The sequence below is a fragment of the Mchenga conophoros genome, linkage group LG20, assembly GCF_057382185.1.
Source record: "Mchenga conophoros isolate Kocher_MC1m ecotype Shallow Benthic linkage group LG20, M_conophoros_male_GT1.1, whole genome shotgun sequence".
NCBI classification, from domain to species: Eukaryota; Metazoa; Chordata; class Actinopteri; order Cichliformes; family Cichlidae; genus Mchenga; species Mchenga conophoros.
The window spans coordinates 7,247,222-7,271,222 of record NC_140545.1 but is presented as its reverse complement, the minus strand read 5'-3'; the positions used below and the strand labels follow the sequence as shown (position 1 = coordinate 7,271,222).

At 41.7% G+C, this 24,001-nt stretch overlaps 3 protein-coding genes across 5 annotated transcripts; 1 reads left to right on the top strand and 2 right to left on the bottom strand.

Annotated features, from left to right (window-relative positions):
- Positions 1-10,020: 10,020 nt before the first annotated feature.
- On the bottom strand, positions 10,021-12,153 carry LOC146550263 (uncharacterized). Its single transcript, XM_085260232.1, has 5 exons — positions 11,390-12,153; positions 11,087-11,236; positions 10,574-10,645; positions 10,356-10,434; positions 10,021-10,205 (listed from the first exon to the last, which is right to left on the bottom strand). Exons 1-4 carry the CDS (start codon positions 11,549-11,551, stop codon positions 10,366-10,368), a joined length of 453 nt encoding a protein of 150 aa, XP_085116358.1. The 5' UTR covers positions 11,552-12,153; the 3' UTR covers positions 10,021-10,205; positions 10,356-10,365.
- Positions 12,154-13,890: 1,737 nt separating this feature from the next.
- On the bottom strand, positions 13,891-19,758 carry LOC146550262 (uncharacterized). Of its 2 annotated transcripts, none has more exons than XM_085260231.1 (14): positions 19,571-19,758; positions 19,178-19,286; positions 18,879-18,963; positions 18,730-18,803; positions 18,577-18,636; positions 17,657-17,764; positions 17,218-17,271; positions 16,738-16,868; positions 16,491-16,545; positions 16,290-16,382; positions 16,062-16,196; positions 15,393-15,494; positions 14,560-14,721; positions 13,891-14,349 (listed from the first exon to the last, which is right to left on the bottom strand). In XM_085260231.1, exons 1-14 carry the CDS (start codon positions 19,582-19,584, stop codon positions 14,221-14,223), a joined length of 1,311 nt encoding a protein of 436 aa, XP_085116357.1. In that variant the 5' UTR covers positions 19,585-19,758; the 3' UTR covers positions 13,891-14,220. The 2 variants fall into 2 exon arrangements, with proteins under 2 accessions (XP_085116357.1, XP_085116356.1); XM_085260230.1 differs by having other exon boundaries at positions 17,218-17,274; positions 19,571-19,757.
- Positions 19,759-20,195: 437 nt separating this feature from the next.
- taf10 (TAF10 RNA polymerase II, TATA box binding protein (TBP)-associated factor) lies at positions 20,196-24,001 on the top strand. 2 transcript variants are annotated; one of them, XM_085258703.1, is made up of 5 exons: positions 20,196-20,590; positions 22,344-22,501; positions 22,620-22,684; positions 23,424-23,538; positions 23,684-24,001. In XM_085258703.1, exons 1-5 carry the CDS (start codon positions 20,464-20,466, stop codon positions 23,771-23,773), a joined length of 555 nt encoding a protein of 184 aa, XP_085114829.1. In that variant the 5' UTR covers positions 20,196-20,463; the 3' UTR covers positions 23,774-24,001. The 2 variants fall into 2 exon arrangements, with proteins under 2 accessions (XP_085114829.1, XP_085114828.1); XM_085258702.1 differs by having other exon boundaries at positions 20,198-20,596.

The following is a 24,001-nucleotide window of genomic DNA, read 5'->3' as shown; positions in this document are numbered from 1 at the left end:
TGTCTGCAATGTTGCCTTCTGGTAGTTCAATCCCCTCAGTTCTGACTACCTTCCCTCTCTTTGTTACCATCCGACTACACTTCTCCAGTCCGAACGACATTCCAATGTCATTGCTGTATAGCCTGGTAGTGTGGATCAGTGAATCGATGTCTCGTTCACTCTTGGCATACAGCTTGATGTCATCCATGTACAGGAGGTGGCTGACAACTGCTCCGTTCCGTAGTCGGTATCCGTAGCCAGTCTTGTTAATGATCTCACTGAGGGGGTTCAGGCCTATGCAGAACAGCAGTGGGGACAGAGCATCTCCTTGGTAGATCCCGCACTTGATGGTGACTTGTGCTATGGGCTTGGAGTTGGCCTCTAGTGTTGTACGCCACATCCCCATTGAGTTCCTGATGAAGGCTCTTAGGGTCCCATTGATCTTGTACAATTCTAGGCATTCCAGTATCCAGCTGTGGGGCATTGAGTCATAGGCCTTCTTGTAATCAATCCAGGCAGTGCACAGGTTGGTCAGTCTGGTCTTGCAGTCTCGGCTGATTGTTCTGTCTACCAGTAGCTGGTGTTTTGCGCCTCTGGTATTCTTGCCAATTCCTTTCTGTGTCCCGCTCATGTATTGACCCATGTGCCTGTTCATCTTAGCCGATATGATGCCTGACAGGAGCTTCCATGTAGTACTGAGGCAGGTTATTGGTCGGTAGTTGGAGGGGACCAGTCCCTTCTTGGGGTCCTTGGGGATCAGGACCGTCCGACCTTCGGTTAGCCATTCCGGGTGTCTCTCATTAACTAGCAGCTGGTTCATTTGTGCTGCCAGACGCTCGTGGAGTGCAGTCAGCTTCTTCAGCCAGTAGGCGTGAACCATGTAGGCGTGAACCATGTCGGGCCCTGGTGCTGTCCAACTCTTCATACTGGAGACTCTTTCTTGGATATCTGCCACTGTGATGGTTACTGGACCCTGTTCAGGGAGGTCGCTGTGGTCAGCCCTCAGATCCTCTAGCCACTGAGCATTGCCGTTATGGGTTGCATCCTTCTCCCATATGCTCTTCCAGTATTGCTCCGTCTCCAGCCTTGGTGGTGCTGTTCTCTTATTGTTCCCTTGCCACTGAGAGTACACCTTTGCTGGTTCTGTGGAGAACAGCTGGTTTATTCTCCTCTGGTGTACCTCCTCAAGCGGCTGGCCAAGGCTGTGAGTCTTTGCTTGGCAGTTTCCAAGGCCTCAGGTATGGACAGCTTGCTGTATTTCTTATGCACCTTCTTTGTCGCACCTTTCTGCAACTCCGTTAGTTGGCTAACCTCCCTCCGTGCTACTTTGATCTTGGCCTCTAGCCTCCTTCTCCATGGAGGGTACTGCCCCTTGTGGCTGTTCAACTTGTAGCCAAGCATCTCACTGATCACTGCTGCCGTATTGTAGATCAGCTTGTTAGTGTCGGTAATCGTGGTTGTAGGTATTGCCCGTAGTGCTGCATTAACATCATCTAGCAGACCTTCTGAGGGTACTTCACGTAATCTTGGTAGCCGGCTACGGGGTATCCAGGTTTCAAGCTTGGCCATTATCCTATTTTTCAGGTCAGTTCCTCTCGCACTCAACGATCCTTCTCCTATCGCACTTGGGGCTATGTACCCAATCTCGGGTGGGGGTGATGATATCTCCCCCCTGACCTGGCGTCCTGACTCCTCCTTGCCGTAGCATTTGTGTTGTACCTCGTCAATCTCTAGCTGTGAGAGCAGTCCCTTCTTTCGAATGTTGGAACACTGAGCTACTAGTTGTTTCGCCGTCATTGTGGATGTTGGGTATCGAAGAATCCATAGGTCCGTCATCCTATTCATGTAGCCCCTTCCGCCGGGGTTACTTGCGTAGTAGCATTCCAACAACGCCCTGTCTGCGGTAGGCTTGCTTAGCATAGGGGGTCTAGCCTTAGGACCCTTACTGGATACAGACGCCCCAGGCAGGAATCGAACTTGCGATCCTCTGTTCCAAAGGAACAGAGGATGTAGTCAAAGGCGTGTAGTCTAACCACTACGCTATCCAGCTGCTATATATATATATATATATATATATATATATATATTTAGCTTAGGTAAATATATATATATATATATATATATATATATATATATATATATATATATATATATATATATATATATATATATATTACCTAAGCTAAACACCCTATGATGTTTGTAATTTGCTTCATATGGAATTATGCCTATGTGACAAACACCTTAATGAATACTTTACGTTTGGGTTACGCTTTGCTTAATCAATAAAAATCAGGACAAAGCTTTATTATAACACAATAGGACATCTCAGTCACTAAGAGGAACATTTCCTATATTCATAAAATTTATTGTTTTTAAACAATTGTGTACATTTTTGTATAGATGTACCTTTCTTAACTTCATCTGTACAGGTGTTCCACACACTAATGCCTGTGGCTGTAATGTATGATATATATGAGAACACATCACACAGGTATGCAGCTCCAGCTTTTGTTCTTCAAGTGTCTATGCTGACTGATGAATAATTTTTGTGAGTAAGTTAACTGAGAATAAAAATACATTTGTTTTTCCTTAAATAATTTTAGTTGAAAGCTGCTTGTAAGATGCAACACAAAATAATAACCAGTAAATCCTGATTACACAGACATCTTTCACATATCAGCGATCACAATTCATTACACTGTAATTATGAAAAGACTCATTGCTGAAGTATACTTTTAATGTGGCTGAAGCAGACCTGAAAAACCTGCAGTGGCAGCGTCACAAAGCCAAGGCAGCCAAGCAGCCATGCACTGAGAAATTCAAAGATATCACCAGCAGAGACGAGTAAGTTGTTTTTTTGTTTTGTTTTTTTACAGTATCAGTCAAAGGTTTGGACACACTCAGTCAAAATGGAGTACTTCTTGGATGCCGGTTTAGCTCGGCTGGATGAGCAGGTGACCATATGCCGCATGGCTGAAAGTGGCGGGCCTGGGTACTAGTCCAACCTGTGGCCCTTTGCCGCATGCCTTTCCTGTCGATCTTCACTGTTTCTGTCAAATAAAGCTGTTAAAAGGATAACAAATATATTTTTAAAAAGGAGTATTTCTTTATTTTTCATTATTTCCCATATTTTATAATGAAACACTCAACAAAAGAACATCAACCGAATTGATGCAGTAAGCTTCCTGCACTGACTTCATGTTCATTGTGTAAACAGTCAAAGAGTTTCGTGTTGGTTTTTATTATGACTTGTCTCGGATAATGAGAAACTTCCCTGCCCTCGGGTGTGTGCATATATTTGACTGGGGCTGTACCTGTTTGCCTGCTCTAGAGACATTTTACAGAGGCTGGATGATATTTTGACCCCTTACATTAAAATTCTAAATATGATAGAAACAGATTTCACATATTGAGTTAAAAACCTCGAGACCTGGCTCTGGATACGGAGAAGAAGATGGATGGATGGATGGATGGATGGATGGATGGATGATGGATGGATGGATGGATGATGGATGGATGGATGGATGATGGATGGATGGATGGATGATGGATGGATGGATGGATGATGGATGGATGGATGGATGGAGTTAAAAACCTGTCAGTTACAGAGACTTTTGTTTTTTCATTTTTTTTTTAAATAATTTTTTTTCTCAAATTTAAATGTTGGCATCTTTTGTGAATCCTTTGCTGCTTTTCTCCCTTCAGTCATAAACGGTTGATAGGGTATTGTTGTCACCCCACCAGGCGGGTGGTGGATGGCCACACGTTCGGCATGGACATCCAACTTTGTGATGACTCAAGAATGAGAAGATGTAGGATTTTCAAATTAATACCATAGGTACATCTACTAAAAATCTAAGTACAATTTGCTGACCTTGATCTCAAGGTTTAAAATCAGAGATCAAGTTTTCTTCCAATGAATCACGCAAGAAGGAAGCCACTAAGGATTTTTAAATTCATCTACTAAGAGGCTGAACTAGCACTAGCAGTGGTCATTATTTTGTCCATTATATTTTTCTTTTAAATGCACATTTGAGTCCACCTTTCTTAATAAAATTGTCCCTCATTGTTGATTTGGTTTTCAGATCCTTGAATGGGAGAGAAGTTTGCGGAATTGAGGACTATCAGGGCAACCACACCTGACAAATCTGATAAATTTGATAACAGGAAATTTCTAAAAACTATGCAGCATACTGAAGACAAGTGTTTCAGGGTTAGTGTTGCACAGAGAATACACTTTACTGTCAGTTTCACTGTGATTTTGCCAACTTCTAAAGTAATAGATATCTGTTGTGCTTGGTATTAGGTCCCCTTGATGTTGGAATCCTTTTAAAAACAAACGCTAAGATGTTTTTTAACTTAAGGCTTGCCAGTGCTTAAATAGCCTGATAACCAAGAATGGTGAGTTGAAGGGGGAGCTGTATGCACTACTGATGGAGAAGAAACAGTTTCTACATGTGAAATCTTTGCTGGAAAATATGAGTTCAGTTTTCCAGCAGAGTTATTAAAGGGTCCAACACTGCCTGCCTCCCTTCAATATACTCAGGGTGTCTCTCTGTTATCTGGATTCACTTACCCTAACATCTGCAACAAAAAAAAGTGATCACAAAGCTAGTTAACAGCTTGTTGAGTAAATCCAGGGTTTCCCCTGCACGTTTCCATGTAAGGAGTGGCATTGGTAGCATCTGACCAATCACAAACATGAAAGAGTGTAGTGGCAGCAGAGCAGTTGATTTTTCAAAGGAAGATAAAACTATACTACCCGAAAAATCTTAAGAGATTAAACTCACAATACAGGCGGAAAACAATAAAGCTGCTGCAGACAAAGTAGTGACATGAACGTGTGTGTGAAAGGAAAAGGGCTCTACAGTAGTTTAGTAACAAAAGAGGTGTGTGAATTTCTGAATGTGTTTAAGGACTTTGGTCAGCGAGACTGGAAATATATGGATAGCCAGGAAAGCAAAGTGGCAAAAATGCTGTTTAAGTTAGCAGACTTAATATCACTGCTCTGTTTTTAAGGCACAGGGCAATTAGAAGGATTATTATCAAGTATTTCATTAAATCAATCTTTAAGAGACAGTTTTATCTGTTGAGCTGTGTAATGATCTGAAAACAAAATTGCTTGCAGGGGGTCAGAGGGATCCTTGAATCGCTACCTTATCGTGGTGGAGGGGTTTGTGTGTCCCAGGGATCCCAGGGGCTATGTTGTCTGGGGGCTTTTGCCCCCTGGTAGGGTCTCCCATGGCAAACTGGTCCTGGGTGAGGGACCAGACAAAGAGCGATTCAGAAGACCCCCATGAAAAGAATATCGAGGGAACAGTTTACCCTGCCCGGGATAGGGTTACCGGGGCCCCGCCCTGGAGCCAGGCCCGGGGAGGGTGCCCGAGGGCGAGCGTCTGGTGGCCGGGCCTTAGTCCATGGGGCCCGGCCGGGCACAGCCCGAAGAGGAGACATGGGCCCATCCTCCCGCAGGCCCACCACCCGCAGGAGGCGCCATAGGGGTCGGGTGCATTGTGAGCCGGGTGGCGGCCAGGAGCGGAGGCCCTGGCGGACCGACCCCCGGCTGCCAAGACTGGCAATAGGGACATGGAATGTCACCTCTCTGGTGGGGAAGGAGCCTGAGTTGGTGCGTGAGGTTGAGAGGTACCGGCTAGATATAGTTGGGCTCACCTCTACGCATTGTCTGGGCTCTGGAACCAGTCTCCTGGAGAGGGGCTGGACTCTGTCTCAGTCTGGAGTTGCCCCTGGTGAGAGGCGGCGGGCTGGGGTGGGTATTCTTATATCCCCTCGGCTTGCTGCCGGTACGTTGGGGTTTTTCCCGGTGGACGAGAGGGTTTGTTCCCTGCGCCTTAGGGTCGGGGAACGGGTCCTGACTGTCATCTGCGTTTATGCGCCGAGTGGCAGTTCGGAGTACCCAGCCTTCTTAGAGTCCCTGGGGGGGGTGCTGGAAGGTGCTCCACCTGGAGACTCTGTTGTCCTGCTGGGAGACTTCAATGCTCACGTGGGTAACGACAGCGAGACCTGGAGGGGCGTGATTGGGAGGAACGGCCTCCCTGATCTGAACCCGAGCGGTGCTTTGTTATTGGACTTCTGTGCTAATCACAGTTTGGCCATAACGAACACCCTGTTCGAACATAAGAGTGTCCATAAGTGCACGTGGCACCAGGATGCTCTAGGCCGTAGGTCGATGATCGATTTTGTAATCGTATCACCAGACCTGCGACCATATGTTCTGGACACTCGGGTAAAGAGAGGGGCTGAGCTGTCAACTGATCACCACCTGGTGGTGAGTTGGATCAGGTGGCGGGGGAGGACGCTGGACAGACCTGGTGCACCTAAACGCGTAGTGAGGGTGTGCTGGGAACATCTAGCAGAGGCCCCAGTCCGCGAGATCTTCAACGCACACCTCCGGCAGAGCTTCAACAGCATTCCGAGGGAGACTGGGGACATTGAGTCCGAATGGACCATGTTCAGCGTCTCCATTGCCGAAGCTGCTGCATTGAGCTGCGGCCGCAAGGTGGTTGGTGCCTGCCGTGGTGGTAATCCCCGAACCAAATGGTGGACACCAGAGGTGAAGGGAGCCACCAGGCTGAAGAAGGAGGCCTATCGGGCTTGGTTAGCCTGTGGGACTCCGGAGGCAGCCGACAGGTATCGACAGGCCAAGCGGAATGCGGCTCGGGCAGTGGCTGAAGCAAAAACTCGGGTGTGGGAGGAGTTCGGAGAGGCCATGGAAAAAGACTTTCGGACTGCCTCGAAGAGATTCTGGTAAACCGTCAGGCGTCTCAGGAGGGGAAAGCGGTGCTCTACCTGCACTGTGTATAGTGCTGGCGGAGCGCTGTTGACGTCGACTGAGAAAATTGTCGGGCGGTGGAAGGAATACTTCGAGGACCTCCTTAATCCCACTGACACGTCTTCCGGGGAGGAAGCAGAGTCTGGGGATGAGGGGTGTGACCCACCGATTTCCGGGGGCGAGGTCACTGAGGCAGTTAAACAACTCCTTGGTGGCAGAGCCCCTGGTGTCGATGAGGTCCGCCCCGAGTTCCTGAAGGCTCTGGACGTTGTAGGGCTGTCTTGGTTGACACGTCTCTGCAATGTTGCGTGGAGATCAGGGGCAGTACCTGTGGACTGGCAGACCGGGGTGGTGGTCCCCATCTTCAAGAAGGGGGACCGGAGGGTGTGTTCCAACTACAGGGGGATCACACTCCTCAGCCTCCCCGGGAAAGTCTATGCCAGGGTGCTGGAGAGGAGGGTTCGTCCGCTAGTCGAACCTCGGATACAGGAGGAACAATGCGGTTTTCGTCCTGGTCGCGGAACACTGGACCAGCTCTTTGTCCTCTCGAGGATACTTGAGGGTGCATGGGAGTTTGCCCAACCAGTCTACATGTGTTTTGTGGACCTGGAGAAGGCATTCGACCGTGTCCCTCGGGGCGTCCTGTGGGAGGTGTTGCGCGAGTATGGGGTGTCTGGCCCATTGCTACGGGCCATTCAATCCCTATACAACCGTTGCAAGAGCTTGGTTCGCATTGCCGGCAATAAGTCGGACTCGTTCCCGGTGGGTGATGGGCTCCGCCAAGGCTGCCCTTTGTCTCCGGTCCTGTTCATAATTTTTATGGACAGGATTTCTAGGCGCAGCCAAGTGGCGGAGGGCTTTCGCTTTGGTGGCCTCAGAATCTCATCTCTGATTTTTGCGGATGATGTGGTTCTGTTGGCTTCATCGGGTGAGGGCCTCCAGCTCGCACTGGAGCGGTTCGCAGCCGAGTGTAACGCAGCGGGAATGAGGATCAGCACCTCCAAATCTGAGGCCATGGTTCTCAGCCGGAAAAGGGTGGAGTGCCCACTCCGGGTCGGGGATGAGTTCCTGCCCCAAGTGGAGGAGTTCAAGTATCTCGGGGTCTTGTTCGCGAGTGATGGGAGAAGGGAGCTGGAGATCGACAGACGGATTGGGGCTGCGGCTGCAGTAATGCGGACGCTGCACCGGTCAGTCGTGGTGAAGAGGGAGCTGAGTGTAAAAGCGAAGCTCTCAATTTACCGGTCGATCTACGTCCCTACCCTCACCTATGGCCACGAGCTGTGGGTAGTGACCGAAAGAACGAGATCGCGGATACAAGCGGCGGAAATGAGCTTCCTCCGAAGGGTGGCTGGCCTCTCCCTTAGAGATAGGGTGAGAAGTTCGGCCATCCGGGAGGGGCTTAGAGTAGAGCAGCTGCTGCTCCACATCGAAAGGAGCCAGCTGAGGTGGTTCGGGCATCTGGCAAGGATGCCCCCTGGGCGCCTCCTGGGCGAGGTGTTCCAGGCATGTCCCACCGGGAGGAGGCCCCGGGGCAGACCCAGGACACGCTGGAGAGATTATATCTCTCGGCTGGCCTGGGAACGCCTTGGTATTCCCCCGGACAAGCTGGAGGAGGTGGCTGGGGAGAGGGAGGTCTGGACCTCTTTGCTTAGGCTGCTACCCCCGCGACCCGACCTCGGATAAGCGGATGAAGATGGATGGATGGATGGATGGGTCAGAGGGATCTTCCAGGAATGGTGACACTATTTTCCAAAGAACTGAATGGTCAGTGGGCGGTGATTTTATACCTGCTGATCTCTAATTTCAGTATCAAATTTGGAACAACATTCAGTGCTTGGAGTGCTTCACACTAGATGGCTCCATCTAGTGTGAAGAATCAGGAAAAACAGAGGATGTTGCTGAACCAGAATGCTAACGATGTGGATCAGCACATCAAAGAGAAGCTCGATCTGAAACAAAACAATCTCCCATTACTGCAATATTCAGGCTTTCCATACACAAAGGATACTGCACACATCAACGAGAGTATACAGAAAAGGTAATGGTAATAAAGTTAAAGTTAATCTCATGACTTCAGCAGTTGGACATTTTCAGTGCTACTTGTCTGACTGTACAAAGTTGTATTATTCTGCTATCCCCACAAATGGTGGAACTTCTGTACATAACTAGCTGCTATACCAAAGCTACTTGGCAAAATTTATTGACTTTTCCTGTTTGATTTTATACCCTTTCCCACTTTGTTATATGTGTTTCACTATTAATGTTGCATTATGGTATTTTTCAAATGTTATGGTTCTGAATCACATGTTAATATATATATCCTACCACAGGAATTGAGTTCACTGATTTTCAGTCCAATTCTTGTGTTTGGCATACCTCAGCCTTTACTCACTTTTTCCCTTCCTTAAAATTGACTCCTCGAACTTTGAAACAAAGGACATTTATGATAAGGATTTTAGTTAAAATAGATAGGCCTTTGCTGGATTTTTTTAAGGCTACGCTCTACACCATCCCCTCTGCGAATAGCTACCTTATAGTAGTGGAGGGGTTTCTGTGTCCCAGGGATCCCAGGGGCTGTGTTGTCCCGGGTGCTTTGGTACCCCGGCAGGGTCTCCCATGGCCAATTTGTCCTGGGTGAGGAACCAGACAAAGGTTCAGAAGACCCCTATGAATACAATATCAAGGGAACAGTTCACCCTGCCCAGGATAGTGTTACCGGGGCTCTGCCCTGGAGCCAGGCCCAGGGAGGGTGGCCGAGGGCGAGTGTCTGGTGCCCGGGCCTTAGTCCTTGGGACCCGGCCGGGGCACAGCCTGAAAAAGGGACATGGGCCTATCCTCCTGCAGGAGGCGCCATAGGGGTCAGGTGCAATGTGTACCGGGCGGCGGCATTCTCTACTTTGTACATTTGTCAATGAATGACCGCACATCATTGTGAGAGCGAGAGAAAAATGAACTAGCAATACAACAAAACTCATCAATAAACCAGGGCAGATAATGGTTTGAGCATGAGCTTTCTTTCATTAGTGGCAGTTTGCAGATTGATAAAGAAGTGAAACCATATTCTCAAAATCCAAACAATGAATTAGTTTAATGCAAACAATGTTAAGGCTTTACTGAATCTTTTAGCAAATTTTTATTAACCTTAAAAAACATCAAATAAATGAAAACATAAAACAAAACATTAAAAGACAGATAGGCGCGACCCTTTGGAAACATCCCATCAAATCAATAAAAATCTAAAACTGGTCCATTAGATTAGTTGGTTTTTATTTTGTTTGTTTTATGTCATAACATGAAAAGTCAAAATACAATATACAATATTAACATTAACAATTTTTGGTAGAAAACAATAAGGGAAGCACACGGTGGGGCGGGACCCGTCGGTGTCAGTCTGGACTCTGTAGTACCCGCTCCGGAATCTTTGGCGTTCCTGCTGCAGTAACGAAAAGGAACAAACAGGTTAAAAATGCTCCAGTCATTAGAGATCAGAGGACAAACATTTAAAGCTGAAGTGAATACATGACAGTATTTTTTTTTTCTTGAAATATCCACCACTGATGCTTACAGCATTGTGATTACTCACCTCTTCCTGGTCAGCCTCCTCTCTTCCAGGGTTGTAAAAAGAGGTAGAAGACTGGTTGGACCACATGATCTTCGTTTATCTGAAAATGCCAGTTTTAGAAACAAGTGTTTGTTTTTTTATCACTCACATCTTGTATTTGTAGAATTTAGAAAATGTTAAAACATGTACTTCTGTGAGCATACAATATACGTTCTATTCACCTCCTGATGAGCACCCACCTGTCGTCCATGCTGGAAGCCAGAGCTGGAGGGCTGAGGGCTGGATCTCCTCACTCGCCGACCAGGGGGTAGCTGTGAGATATCACTTGATGTTAAGCACCGAAAATGCTAACTATTATTCTTACGTTAGCAGTTTCTTTTATTTTTTTCAAAAATACTACAGATAACTTCAACAGAAGTCAGTTCTGTATGCACACTGGGGGTGGTAATTGGTTTGTGAATACTGAAATAGTTAGCAAAGTGCAACAAAATGTACCTTTATGTAACCAACATGAGTTCAAATATAGTGTGCTGCTACATGCTGCTAGTGCCAGAAGGTGGCAGTAATGTGCATAGAAGGGGTCAGAAATAGAGACTGTATAAGCCACTAATGACTGCGGGTATGGTGTGTGTGCAGCACAGTGAGATCAGACAACAAACATTTAAAGCTGAAGTGAATACAGTGAATACATGACAGTATTTTTTTTTCTTGAAATATCCACCACTGATGCTTACAGCATTGTGCTTACTCACCTCTTCCTGGTCAGCCTCCTCTCTCCCATGCTTGAAGGCAGAGGTGGAGGGCTGAGGGCTGGATCTCCTTGCTCTCCAGTCACGGTTCAAGTGTAAACCAGAGGTGGAGGGCTGGGGGCTTGACCTCCTCACTGGCTGGGCAGTGTTTACCTGTTAGAGATGGAGTAATGTGTGTCAAAACTCTTGGCTTGTCTACAATGCCAGTTTGTATTTTTTCACCGCTCAGTTCTTGTTTTTGTAGGATTTAGAAGATGTCAAAACATTTACATTGTCTATGAGCTTATGAATATGCTTTCTACTCACCTCTTGATTGGCATACTTGGGTCGTCTATGCTGGAAGCCAGAGGTGGAGGGCTGAGGGCTGGAGCTTCTCGCCAGCAGAGCACCAAATGTGGTCCAATATGTTTTTTCGGGAGGGTGTTGGAGGGATTCAGGGCTGCTGTCCTCTAGCCACTTTGTCTTCATCTTTGCCTGTCAGGGACATTCAACAACCAGGTAAACATAAAGGGCAAACATACTCAAATATATGAAGTCATGGTACAAGTTTTGTTGTGATCTGCTTTGTTTTATTCTTGCTATTATTTACAGTTAAACCATTTCAGTGTTGATGTACTGATACCCATCAAAACACTGGTGCTGAATAAATGACAGTGACTGACACTGAGATCATAATTCTGATTGCCAAAGCTGCCAGACAGGATTCAAGATGTAAAAAAAAAAAAAAGATTTAGTTGTATTTATTTCACTGTAAGACATTTTCTTAAAGAACTAAAAGAAGTTTTGTGGATTAAACAATAATGAAATGAAAAATATATTCTAGAAACCACTGTTCTGTTATTAAAATGTTAACTGTAGTGAAAAATATATTGTAGGTTTATGTTTTCTGTTTCAATACACATTTCAAGTAATTTTTATTATGATATGACACCACATTTAAAGGAAAAAGCAGAGCATTAGAAATATTTCATTTTTACATAGATATAAACAAAATGAAAACAGTTCATTTTATCTGAAGATTTAAGTTTTGTAATGCGTTTTTTTGTTATCATTATTAATATTATTTTTGTTTTGTTTTGCTTTTTTAAATTTGGTCAGTGGTTATTATTTTTTTTACCTTTAAAATTTTAAATGAGTCAAATTCAGTAACTGTGTGTAAAGGCTACAGCTGTGTGGAAGGAAGGAGATAGGTGCCAAATGCAGGACTTGCAGGACACAGAGGGATGAACTAAATGAGCTTACGCTCTAGAGAGCTGAAATAGGGGTAACAGAAAATAAAGCATAATAACTAGAAGCTAAAAAAAGTAAGGTCTCAGGAAACTGGAAAACAAGAAATTTGTGTCCCACAGTAAAGGCACAGAGAGACAAGACAGTGAACAGAGGGAAGGCACATTAACAAAACTTAAAGACTGGAAATAAGGAGATGCTAAAGAGCTTACAGAACTAGAAATACAGAAACAAAAACCAAGAGACTAGCAATGAAAAATCATAAAAAATGTAAGTTCAATTCATAACAATAATAATACAAAACACAAAACACTGGGTCACCGACCGAGGACCGTGACAGAGTGTCTGTTATATTTACCACAAGCTGCTTTAAAGGTTCAAAATAAATACAATAACTAAAAGATGCTTTTTACTCTTGTTACAACAAAACAGTGATTCAAAAGGTTTCCTTTCACAGGACTGCACAGAAAAAATGCAGGAATGTAAAAAAAAATTGTACAATCTTTAGATTTGCAAATATGAATTTCAAGTTTAAACACCTGATTCAAAAACAAATGACTTGAAGAACTTATTCATTTATTCATGCACTTACTTTTCCCATGCTGTCAGTCGATGGTCAGTAGTTTTGCAATCCAACAAATTTCTGCTTGCTAGTAAATCCTTGCTTTGCAACCGCTGTGATAGTCAATTTCTCTCCAAGCTCTGGATTGAAATGGTGAAGACCTTTGCTTGTTATGTTTCATATATGTTATGTTACTTTAAATGGTAACGATAGCAAAAATGGAATCACAACATAATTTTGTTACATGGAAACCTGCTGCCATGTGCCACTTTAAAATGTCTTTTTGTTTTAATTTTATAGTATAGAAATACTTTTTTTTATCATACAGCCTCCATTTAAAAAATTATTTTTAATTAAAAAAATATCACTTTTTACTGCACTTGGTGTTCTGCATCCCCAAACGTTGATTCTGTTCATCTGGATGTAACGTTTTCATTGGAAGAAACGTTTCATCACTCATCCAAGTGACTTCTTCAGTGTCTTGGTGTTGTGTAAATAAGCTTTCTTGTTACATAAAGATCTGACAGAGTCCTGTGCTTGTGCCCAATCATTCACCCAATATTTCCCTACCTATTTGCCTCAATGAGCAGTTGTAAAGTGGTGTGATAAGTTGTGAAATTCATGTTTTCATTAATAACTGAGGTCTCATGTACTCCATTTGTCCTGATGTCAAAATGTAATAAATTATTGGGACCAAAAAAAAAAAAAGATTACAGGTTTCAGAGCATCATACGCTTTCATCCAAACATCTTTTTTTATGGAAGAGGTTTCACATTTCAGCAAAGCGATGGCAAACAGCATGTCTTACAATAGCATGGCTTTGGAGCAGAAGAGTCCAGGTGCTGAAGATTGGATGTGACACACAGTCTCAAACTTTGAGTGCGGTTGCCATTAAATTCAAGATTACTTTTTTCTTTAAATAGTACATATTTTCCATGTCCTACTGCCTCAAGACTAGTGTCAGGCTTTGTAGCGTGATAGTGTGTGGAAGAAAAAAAAAATGTGGAAACTAAAGACACAAGACTAAAAACAGATTTTATTTAGCATTTATTAAACCAGGCAGTCCCTTGAAATTAATATTTCTTTTTCTGACATGAATCAGTTATGTAATCATTTTAGGAAGTGAGTGTCATTGTCATTAATCATCATACGTTCTCAGGACATCTTTGCTTCACTAGAAAAAAGTCCTTGTTATATATGTCAGTGTGTGGATATAAATCTAGTAATTGACAAATGAGAAAGTTTAATAGTTTTGTTCAATAACTAACAATATAGGTATTACTACACTGATTTATTAAGAAGCTATAACAAAATATGCTAAAAAAAAAAATGTTGTAGGTATTTTTTTTTAGCTCTGTTTAATGTCCCCACAGTGCAGCACTCTGCTCTCTAGTCGTGAGCGCTCAGCTTCAAACACCAGCAAATGACTCTGCAGTGTCTCCACAGGACCAGACCGTATCAGTGATGGATCATTGTTCTGTATGCATATAAAGATATATGAAAACAAAAATTAGCCATCACAGAGCAGATACACATAGATACGACACATGCATCCTTTAAGTCCTGCATCACAAGTACAAGAAAAGCAAATACAGACAATCTCAAGTGGAAGTAGAACTCAGCAACAACAAATCTTATCTAAAATTAGATATTTTAAAAAATAAAAAAAAGTGTAATGAGCACTCACTGCCACAGCAGAAATGAAGGCATGCATAAGGCAGTAGTCTGCTCCACCATGTCCACTCATACCGAACTGCCTGGTAGTGTTGTAGTCTGCTGTGTGCTTTCTGGATTTCTGGGTCAGGAAGTTGAACACATGGATCTCGTGGCCATTGCATGAGAGCTCGCCCTGAGAAGACCCAGTTCATTATGTAGGAAAGAGCTGAATTTTAGTAAAATACTTAACTCTATGTTTATCAAATACTAAAGATTCAAGGAGATATCATTTCATCAGTCGCACATCAGTAGTATGAATGATAGCTCATCGAACTGGTTTTATCAACAAGGTTTTTGTCTGAATATTGAAACTTTGTCCTGTTTTTGAGGGTGTCCAAAGCAAAATTGAAAGTATTGTAAAACAACTGAATCAGTTTTATCAAATAAGGAATTGCTAAAATATAATAGTTTTTAAATCAAATGGTCATAAAAAAAAAAAAACATGGAAATACACAGATTTCTGTGAATGTATGACGAGGCAGGAAATCCCTAATTATAATAACATATCATTGTTAAACCATTTTTCAACATATTATGGAATGGGTGATTTTGGTCTGCGGTTCTGCTTTATGATGCGGAAGAGTGCCTTTGTCCTATGAAGTAAATAACATGCTTCTAACAGTTTGAACTGTTACAGGGTCTATAAGGATTAACAGTGCTGTGATATATGTTTCTTACCTGCTGTATCTGTAAGCATTCACACTTTTACTTTTATATAATTCATTTGCTAATTAATGTGTTTCTATGTGATTTTCTTCAGTCTCTCATTCTCATCTTTCCCAGAGACATTAATTACAGTCCTACCTTGCTGCCGTAAATGGTTGTTTTTCGCTTACAAATCTCCTCAGTGAATGCCACCATGGAAAAGGCTGCCGTCACACCCCCTTCAAACTCCATGTTGACAACCTGCTCAGGAGATCAGAAAAGTTAAAAGAGATAAAAGGAAAGAATCACAGACCAAATAAATAAATAAACAAAGTGCAGTCTGGGAATTCGTATGTCAGTCAGCTGATTTAAGCTATGGGGACAATGTCCAATATTTTGGGCAAATGCACATAATTACAAAACAAAAACTAATCTCAGCAACAACTAATGGTTCTGTAATTACAGTCCTCCAAATTCAACCTGTCTTTTAGTCTCACACACACCATCTTCCTGCTTGCAACAAAGCCTGCTTAAATATGAGAGGTACAGTATAGAACTGCAAAACGGCAGAAACCAGAAAGCTTCTTGTGCTAAAAAATAAATAAATGAATAATAAATTTCACTGTGTTTAAGTTATTTTAACTCATATGCAGATAACTGTTTGTTGAGATTAAAGAAAAAAGAAAGTACACATAATGAAAATGGTGCAGGTAGAAGTACAATATATTCTGTATATTCTAAATGCATCTTTGATGCCTGATAGGAACCTAATACTGCATAACTGAGTCAGAAAGGGTCAGTGCTGCAGATTTCACAGTGTTTTCTAACCTGGTTACTGCAGACATCATTGTCACACTCATAGACACAGCGGCCATACGGTCCAGTCTTCAATGCCTCTGTTACTGACTCAATGTCTGGGAGTGAATTGGGGCATATGACTGATACTGGCCAGCCAGTGTGACCCTAGCACACAAACATACAAAACACAAAAATTATTTATAAGAAGTATATAAAAAAAGTACATAAATGATGAAAGTAAATTGGTGAAATTTTTACCTTCTTCACACTGTCCAAGTAGATTTTGCATGCTGAGTACGGGCAGTCTTTTTCTACTGAACAGTTAAGGCAGCGATCTGCAGCCCCTGCTGGCTGACACAAAACTAGTAACGTCACATTTTATATTCATGCTTAGTACAGAGATTTCTACCCATCATGGCTACTGATTATCTTCATTTGATCACTGAACAGACAACATACCTTGTTGTCTTTATTGAAGTGGCTGACGGATCCAAATGACGACACTTTCACACACCTGCCAAGAACAAACTGCCAGAGTAAATAATCAAACTACACAAAAAAACATCCCCATTTACCTCTAGTCCAACAAAATTGGGCTAAACATGTAGTTTTCTAGCTGTTTTAGGCCAAAATAAAAGAGAAAGAAAATCTTACTTTTGAACACTGAGCCTTGAGTTTAATCACTGACTACTGTCTAATGATATACCTGCGCCCTCCAGCCCAGTGATGTATGAGGTCAATGTCATGGCAAGATTTAGTGAGAAGAGCAAAAGAGCTCTCTGCTTCGTTTCTCCAGTTCCCTCTAACAAACGAGTGAGCAAAGTGATAAAACCCAACCTGGAAGAAAGATCGATTCTGTTTTTAACCATGCTGCAGAAATGTTAACATTGAATAACACTTTAAAAACCCTGAAAAAACCCAAAACATAACAAAAACATACAATGCTACAAAATTTTGCCCACAGGCCACAACTATGTGCAAATGTCTCCAAATTATGATTTTCTTAATGAATATGTTAATTATGAAACTATGTCTTATATTGCAATATAATATTAACAACAAAAGAAAAATCAACATGTGTCTGTTAAATTCAATTTAACAATGGTAATAATAATAATAAATTATTATTATTATTATTATTATTATTATTATTATTATTATGTTTCTATCGTATCTGCCTGCTCACCGGTTCCAGGTGCTGAATATGGATCACTTCACCTATGACTCCAGCGTCTATGAGCTTCTGTAAAAGACCATTTATTTTTATAAATAAAAAAAACAGCAAAACCCTCATACAGATTTTGTAAATTTTCTTTACCACTTTCCCAAGTATGAGAAAATTGTAGTTTTGACTTAATCAAGTCAAAACAGCCTCAGCACTCTTGATTAAAATGCTGTTTTTGATGGTTTGTTTTTTTTTGCACTTTCACAAACACAAAAGAGTGCTCTGTTTGCTTATTTTTCCTCAATCCTGCTGATTCTGTAAATGTGTGGCTGTTTTGAATGAGAAAGAGTTCCTATAGATTTTAGGCAGATGAAGTTTAAGTGTTTGAACCCACAATAGATTCCACTACCTGCTGAAGAAAACTGTCACAGCTGGATAAAGTGCACTAGAAAATGCTCACCTTTATCTTGTGGATGACTGGATCGTACCGGAGAACGTGACCCACGGACAGCATCACGCCGCTCTGAATGCAAGCCTCCACGATCGCCGTGCAGTCTTCTACAGTTGTCTGAAGTCATGTGGGGACATTAAAAGAGGGACGCTGTGCTTCAGTTTGATGTAAAATACTGAGGGTGTGTGGTTTTGTTAAAGCTTTTGCTCAGAATAGTGAATCGTGAAAGCAACTAAAACAAACAACTGTTGGGTCACTCTAGCTCAAATCAGCAGATTTTAAAGCTTTAAAGTTTGGACACGTAGAACAATTGCTGTAAAAATTTAGCTTCATGTATCAAATACTTTTCCAGATGTCCTTTCTTTGAAAAAAATAATCTGTTGACCCACTTTCAGAAGTTTTTTTTTTTTGTACATTAAAGACCTATTTGAAGATATTTAATATTTAAAACACTATTCAAGATAAGCCTGAAATTTTCACTGGTCTTTCTTGCCATCTGTAATTTTGAACAGATACATAAAAAATGTCTAAGTATTAGCCAGTTTATGGTGTCCTGTAAAGTTCCATATTTGAGCACACACTAATAAAGTTCACATTAAAGAAAATTAAAAGAAAACACAGACTACTTTTAACATTATATTTTAAACTGTCTTCTCTAAATACAAATTTCAAGATAGAAGAAAATATCTTTGCTTGATGTTGATACTGTTGTTCAAACACTGCCTCAGATTTTAGAATGCTAAAATAAATGGTCTGAGAGAGGTTCAATGGGCCATTTTTCTAAACAATACAAGTTAAAAAGTATTTTTTTAAAAAGAAGCTAAAATCAAACTGTGTGTCCAAACTTCAGACAATAAAACTTTTGGTGCAAATCAGGGATTCATTATTACTGTAAACTCAGTTCATCAATAACATCCACAAACACTCACTGCCATTGGTTTCTCCAGAAGAACATGGTATCCCTTCTTTGCAAAGGCCACAGCAGGTTCCTAGGAAGCATAAATGTGATCACCATAATAATTAATTTAAGAACATCTCAAAGTAATTTAAACCAATAAATATTTGCTGCAGACAATGTTTACCTTATGGAGGCGATCTGGGGTGCAAATTAACACAGCGTCTGCAAACTTGTCTCTTTCAACTACAGCCTGCCAGTCTGGATAAAAGAGGACTCAGTAAGGACAAGGCAGATAATTATAAGGATTTGACACTTTTTCTCTCTTCCTCTCACCTTCAAATACGTTTTCCTCCACGATTTTGTGTTGTTTTTGAAGTTTGGTCCTTGCAAATTTCCGTGGATCAGCCACTGCAACAACCTGAGGAGGTCAAAGTGAATAAATCAAGGTACGCCCCGTTAAATATTACAACTTACTACGTGACATTGGTAGGAACAGCTTGCATCAATGACTTGAGCATAGAAGGGTTATAATTAGGAGACTAATTTCAGATTTCAGCTATTTCCTTTCGACAGACGAAGACATGCTGACGTTTTGACAAATGTTTCCCTCAGAAACACAAGCCTCTCCTAACCTTCATTCGTTCGGGATGAATAGACGCATACTGGGAGTAGATTTCACCCCGACATCCTCCTCCTACCACGATGGCACGGACAGGAGCAGTCATTTTGCCAGCCTGTGAACTTTGATACAAATTAAAGCTTGTAGGTACACCGCCACAAAACCGAAGAAAATACATAATCGTGAGATTACAGGTTGAGCAGTCCTCTACAGATGCACGATACTTCCCTTAATACGGCGATATGTAAACACGTTAAACCTACAGAGATAGGCACAAAATTGCCAATCATTTAAAAGTGGACTAAACTGAGTGATTATTGAACAGGGGACGAGAGGAACTTTGTGAAAGTCGTTAATCGACGTTTGTGGAGAATTTAACTTGCACGTTTATAAAGGCTGTCAGTACCTGTTTTGTCCCATTCAACTGTCACAAACGTCCGTCTCCCGCGTTGGTCAGACGAATACAGGACTAAAATTTGTCCAGAGCTCAGCATACAGTCCACTGCAGTGAAAGACTGACCACAAAAACGGAGACTCACTTCTTCGAACAAGAATATCAACCGAGAAAATGTCTGACACTCCCTTAACGCCCCCTGCAGTGTTCACGAGATCGCTCTGCTGTATTCAGTGCACCTCGTAAACTACCACTTCGCACCGCCAGTAGAGGTGAATCTCTGTTTAAAGGTATAAAATCGCACCGCTAGATGTCAAAAGATTGCAGACTGCAATCAATTGAATGCTGATTTCTTACAGGAATTTTCTGACAGGGCAACATGATTGCTTATTCAAGCCAGAGCCTGATCCCATGTCTTCATAATGGATTCATTTTAAGTTTATGAGAATGCATCAATTTATTGGAAGACATAATTACACACTAATCATTTTATATTTGTGAGTACAATATAATTTTGAACAAATCTGAATTAAATGCTTTAAATATCACGAAGAAAGTGTATTAATTTATAACCTACAGTCTCCGCTACGGCAGGGGGCGTAGGAGGCGGTGTGCAGTCAGCAATAAAACACATAGAAGAAGAGGATGACTATAGGTCACGTGAAGCGATCTACTTTACAGTGGTGGCTCAGCGTTTTACTGCAAAGGACTTAGGAACACTTCTGCTACGAGTTATAGGTTTTTTTTTTTAGTTTTGGTAATTCATTTCGTTGAATTAAAGGGTAGAGTTATACTAAAACAGAATTTTGTAAAATATTTGTCTTACAGCTATAAATCGCGGATTTGTGGTGTTTTGCATATTTCGGTGCTAGTTAACCACGGTTAGCTCGTTAGCTAACGCCAACATGAACATGGACAACTTAAATCAGTCTGTAACAACAGGAGTGCCTTCTACCACATCGTCAACGGCAAGTAATTGCATTGCCAATGATAATACGACAACCAACGTGAGCAGCATCCCGTCGGTCACAAGTAATGGTAACGTAACGTGGCTTTGTTATTGTCTTTGTTATTATTCTGAGAGCATTTGATGATTTCATCTCGCTGTGGAAGTCGGAATTTTCCACGATGTACATTGACTTTGTCAACATTACCAAGCCTGACTGAGAGAAACGCGTACTAACCTGGCTGCCGTCTTACACTAAAGTGATTTAAACATATTTATTACAAAACCTACCAACTACCATGTTTCAGGTTAAGTCCGTATCACTAACTTAACCACTGTAGCAATTTTTAGATTGTTAGTACAGTAATTTGCAAAAGTCTCAAGCCATCCATGATTTCCTTATATTTTGCCAGGGAAGATTGGAAATGGGTACAGTGTATTGCAAAAATGTTAGTATATAAGGTAAAAACAGTTTGTGCAATTCTCACAAGCTTGAAAATAAAGTGAATATTTGATATGATCACCTTTATTATTTAAAAGAGCTTGAATTCTCTCAGGCAAGCTTTCTTGTAGGTTCTTTAAGTCGTCACAGAAAGTTCTGATTCTATTTATCTGACTGTTGAGATATGTTTTATCACTCATTCAAGTGACGTCTTCAGTTTCAGCTGACTGTGGGGTCCCCAACCTTGTGAACATTACATTTGCATAAAGACTGAAACTAACACAACTGACTAACTGTTAGGTCAGTTTCCTGATTACTAATATAGAAATTGTCATGATCATTAATTAATGGCCATGGGTACCGTTCAGTGAGAGTTGGGGAATTGGTGCAGTCACAGCATTGTGAGATGGTGAAAGACCCTTTGGCCCCATCCTTAAGATAGATTTAATTTTTATGTAAAAATGGGAAACTACTTCTCCAAGTAGTCTTTAGCAATAGTTTTCCAGGCTTCTTGAAGGACATCTAAAGCTTCTTTGGATGTTGGCTGCCTTTTGCTATGTTGTCTGTCAAGGTGGTCCAACTATTCTTCAGTAAAGTTGAAGTTTGTTCTTTGGGATCCCGATCCATGAGTGATAGTGCTTAATTGTATATTTTTCTTTCCAGGTATTTTTTAATGCATTAGCAATATGTTTGGCGTCATTGTCATGCTAAAAGATGAAACTGTGTCCAGATAGTTTTTTGTGGTGGATATCAAAATCTGACCCTATTCATGTGTGTTTATAATTTAATCAAGTTTACCTAAATCCTCAACACCACTGGCCAAATAACCAAGCGGCAAAAGGTGCAACTTATCCTTTAGGTGCAGATGCACAGCTACACTCTTTTGATGATACAAATGTTCACATTTTGGACTGACAAAACAGATGGTTTGAAAGAGGAGTAAAATAGGCCATCTTTGCCCTGTGTCAACAAACATCACTGAACACAAGCTGCCACCTTCAATGCTATCTTGAGATCCCTTTCCAGACACTTCAACCCTTGCCTCAGGTAACCTCAATAGGTCATGATAGGGAGGGGCAAGGTCTCACTTTAATTTCACTTGAAACCTCTGGTTTAATGACTCATTCCCTTTTTTAACTCCTTGGCTCATGTCATGTCACACACGATTAATAGTAGGTCAACGATTATCTCCAAAGGTGACATTCTGCACTAGGGTTTAAATATCTGGGACTCTCCACCTTCGTTATTTGAACTGAAGAAGCTTTTGGATAAGACGTGAAACGTCTTCACAAACTTAAAGAAGTTCAGTTGGCCTCCTTTTGCCTAATTTTCCAGAGGGGTAAAGCCACCCTTTTTCCAAGCATTTAATAGACCCTTCTTGATGTCTCTTTTTATAGCTTCGTCCTCATCGGCTGTGGTGACACCGTCTGCAGACACATCTGTTTCCAATGGAGTGTATGTTCCTGGTGGCATCACCAATGGAGATGTGAAGCCTGCTGTTTCCACCACGCCACTGGCTGATTTCCTCATGCAGCTGGAAGAGTACACTCCCACGGTAAGTCAGTTAACCCTGCTACATCATATCTTCACATGTTTTTGACAGTAATGTTTCTTAATCAGTGCTTGATTGGCATATACATAAGTAGTTATTAAACCCCCCCCCCCCCCATCAGATTCCTGATGCAGTCACAGGCTACTACCTCAACCGGGCTGGCTTTGAGGCTTCTGATCCAAGGATGTGAGTACACTCAATTCTGGTCTAATGTCATGGACTTGTCAGTTTAGACATTAAATACAGCAAAAAGGCTCCACCTATACATGTGTCCTTTAAATAGACTGGGAAATTGTATACTAGGAACAGCTTTGTGTCTGTCAGTGTGCACGCATGGAGGAGTACATAATCCTGATATGAGTGTGACTAACAAAACAAACAGCACAAATCATAAGGCTGCTCAGTTGGTACATTCAGAGGTTTGATTGATAGCCACCAATTTACTTAACAAACCTATGACTTAAAAGCCTTTATGTAATATGAGTTCACCATTAAAAACCCGAGTTCAAGGCACTGAATGAGTCGGAAATTAATGTAATCTGGCATTGGGAACATGTTGAAGTCACAAATAGATGACTGTATTGTCAAATATTTCTATGCTCCTGCTTAATTTAAAGAATTTCCCAATGGTATACAGCATTTCTTATCTTAATACTGTATTAGTCAGGTAGCACTGTGCTTTCTGATATTAAAGGGAGTGTTGGCTGATTAGATTTGCTTAAAACAAACTGGCTTTAACCTTTTAACCAAAATGCAACATCTCTAACCTTGTAAGACTCTTTAATGTCAGCTTTGTGATCACTCCGAACAAGATCAGAGAAAATCTGAGGTTTATGTGTGTGGTGTTTTTCAAAGTAAGGATACAGATAGGCTGTAAACCATTAAGGGAAGAAGTCATTAATTATTTTCTTTTTTCCATGCATAGAATTCGTCTGATCTCCCTCGCATCTCAGAAATTTATCTCAGACATTGCCAATGATGCGCTGCAGTACTGCAAAATGAAAGGCACTGCCTCAGGAAGCTCAAGAAGTAAGACAAAGGTAAGCTTGTCTAATTTTAACAGGCACTTTAAATATGATGTACAATATTTAGAGAGCGCTGTGTGAGTGTTGCTAGAAGAGGAAGGTTTCATCTGCTTTCAGTTATTTTTGTTCCTGATAATTTTCTTCCTCCTCCCGTGTATAGGATAAGAAGTACACATTGACTATGGAGGACCTGACTCCTGCCCTCGCAGAATATGGTGTGAATGTGAAGAAACCTTATTACTTTACATAAAACAATTTCTTTAGAGCTTTTTGCTATTGCTAGTACTTATCTGCCTGCTTGCACAGCAGAGTTTGTGACAACCTGTATTGCTATTTTTTTTTTCTCACCTTGAGTTAGAACAACTTTGAGAAATCTTTGCAGTCAATTTGCATTTGGTCATTTGTTTTGTGGCGCAGTCTTTGCAATTTGTTAATTTGTAAAAATGTTTTATTGTGAAAATAAAACCTTTAACAGAAA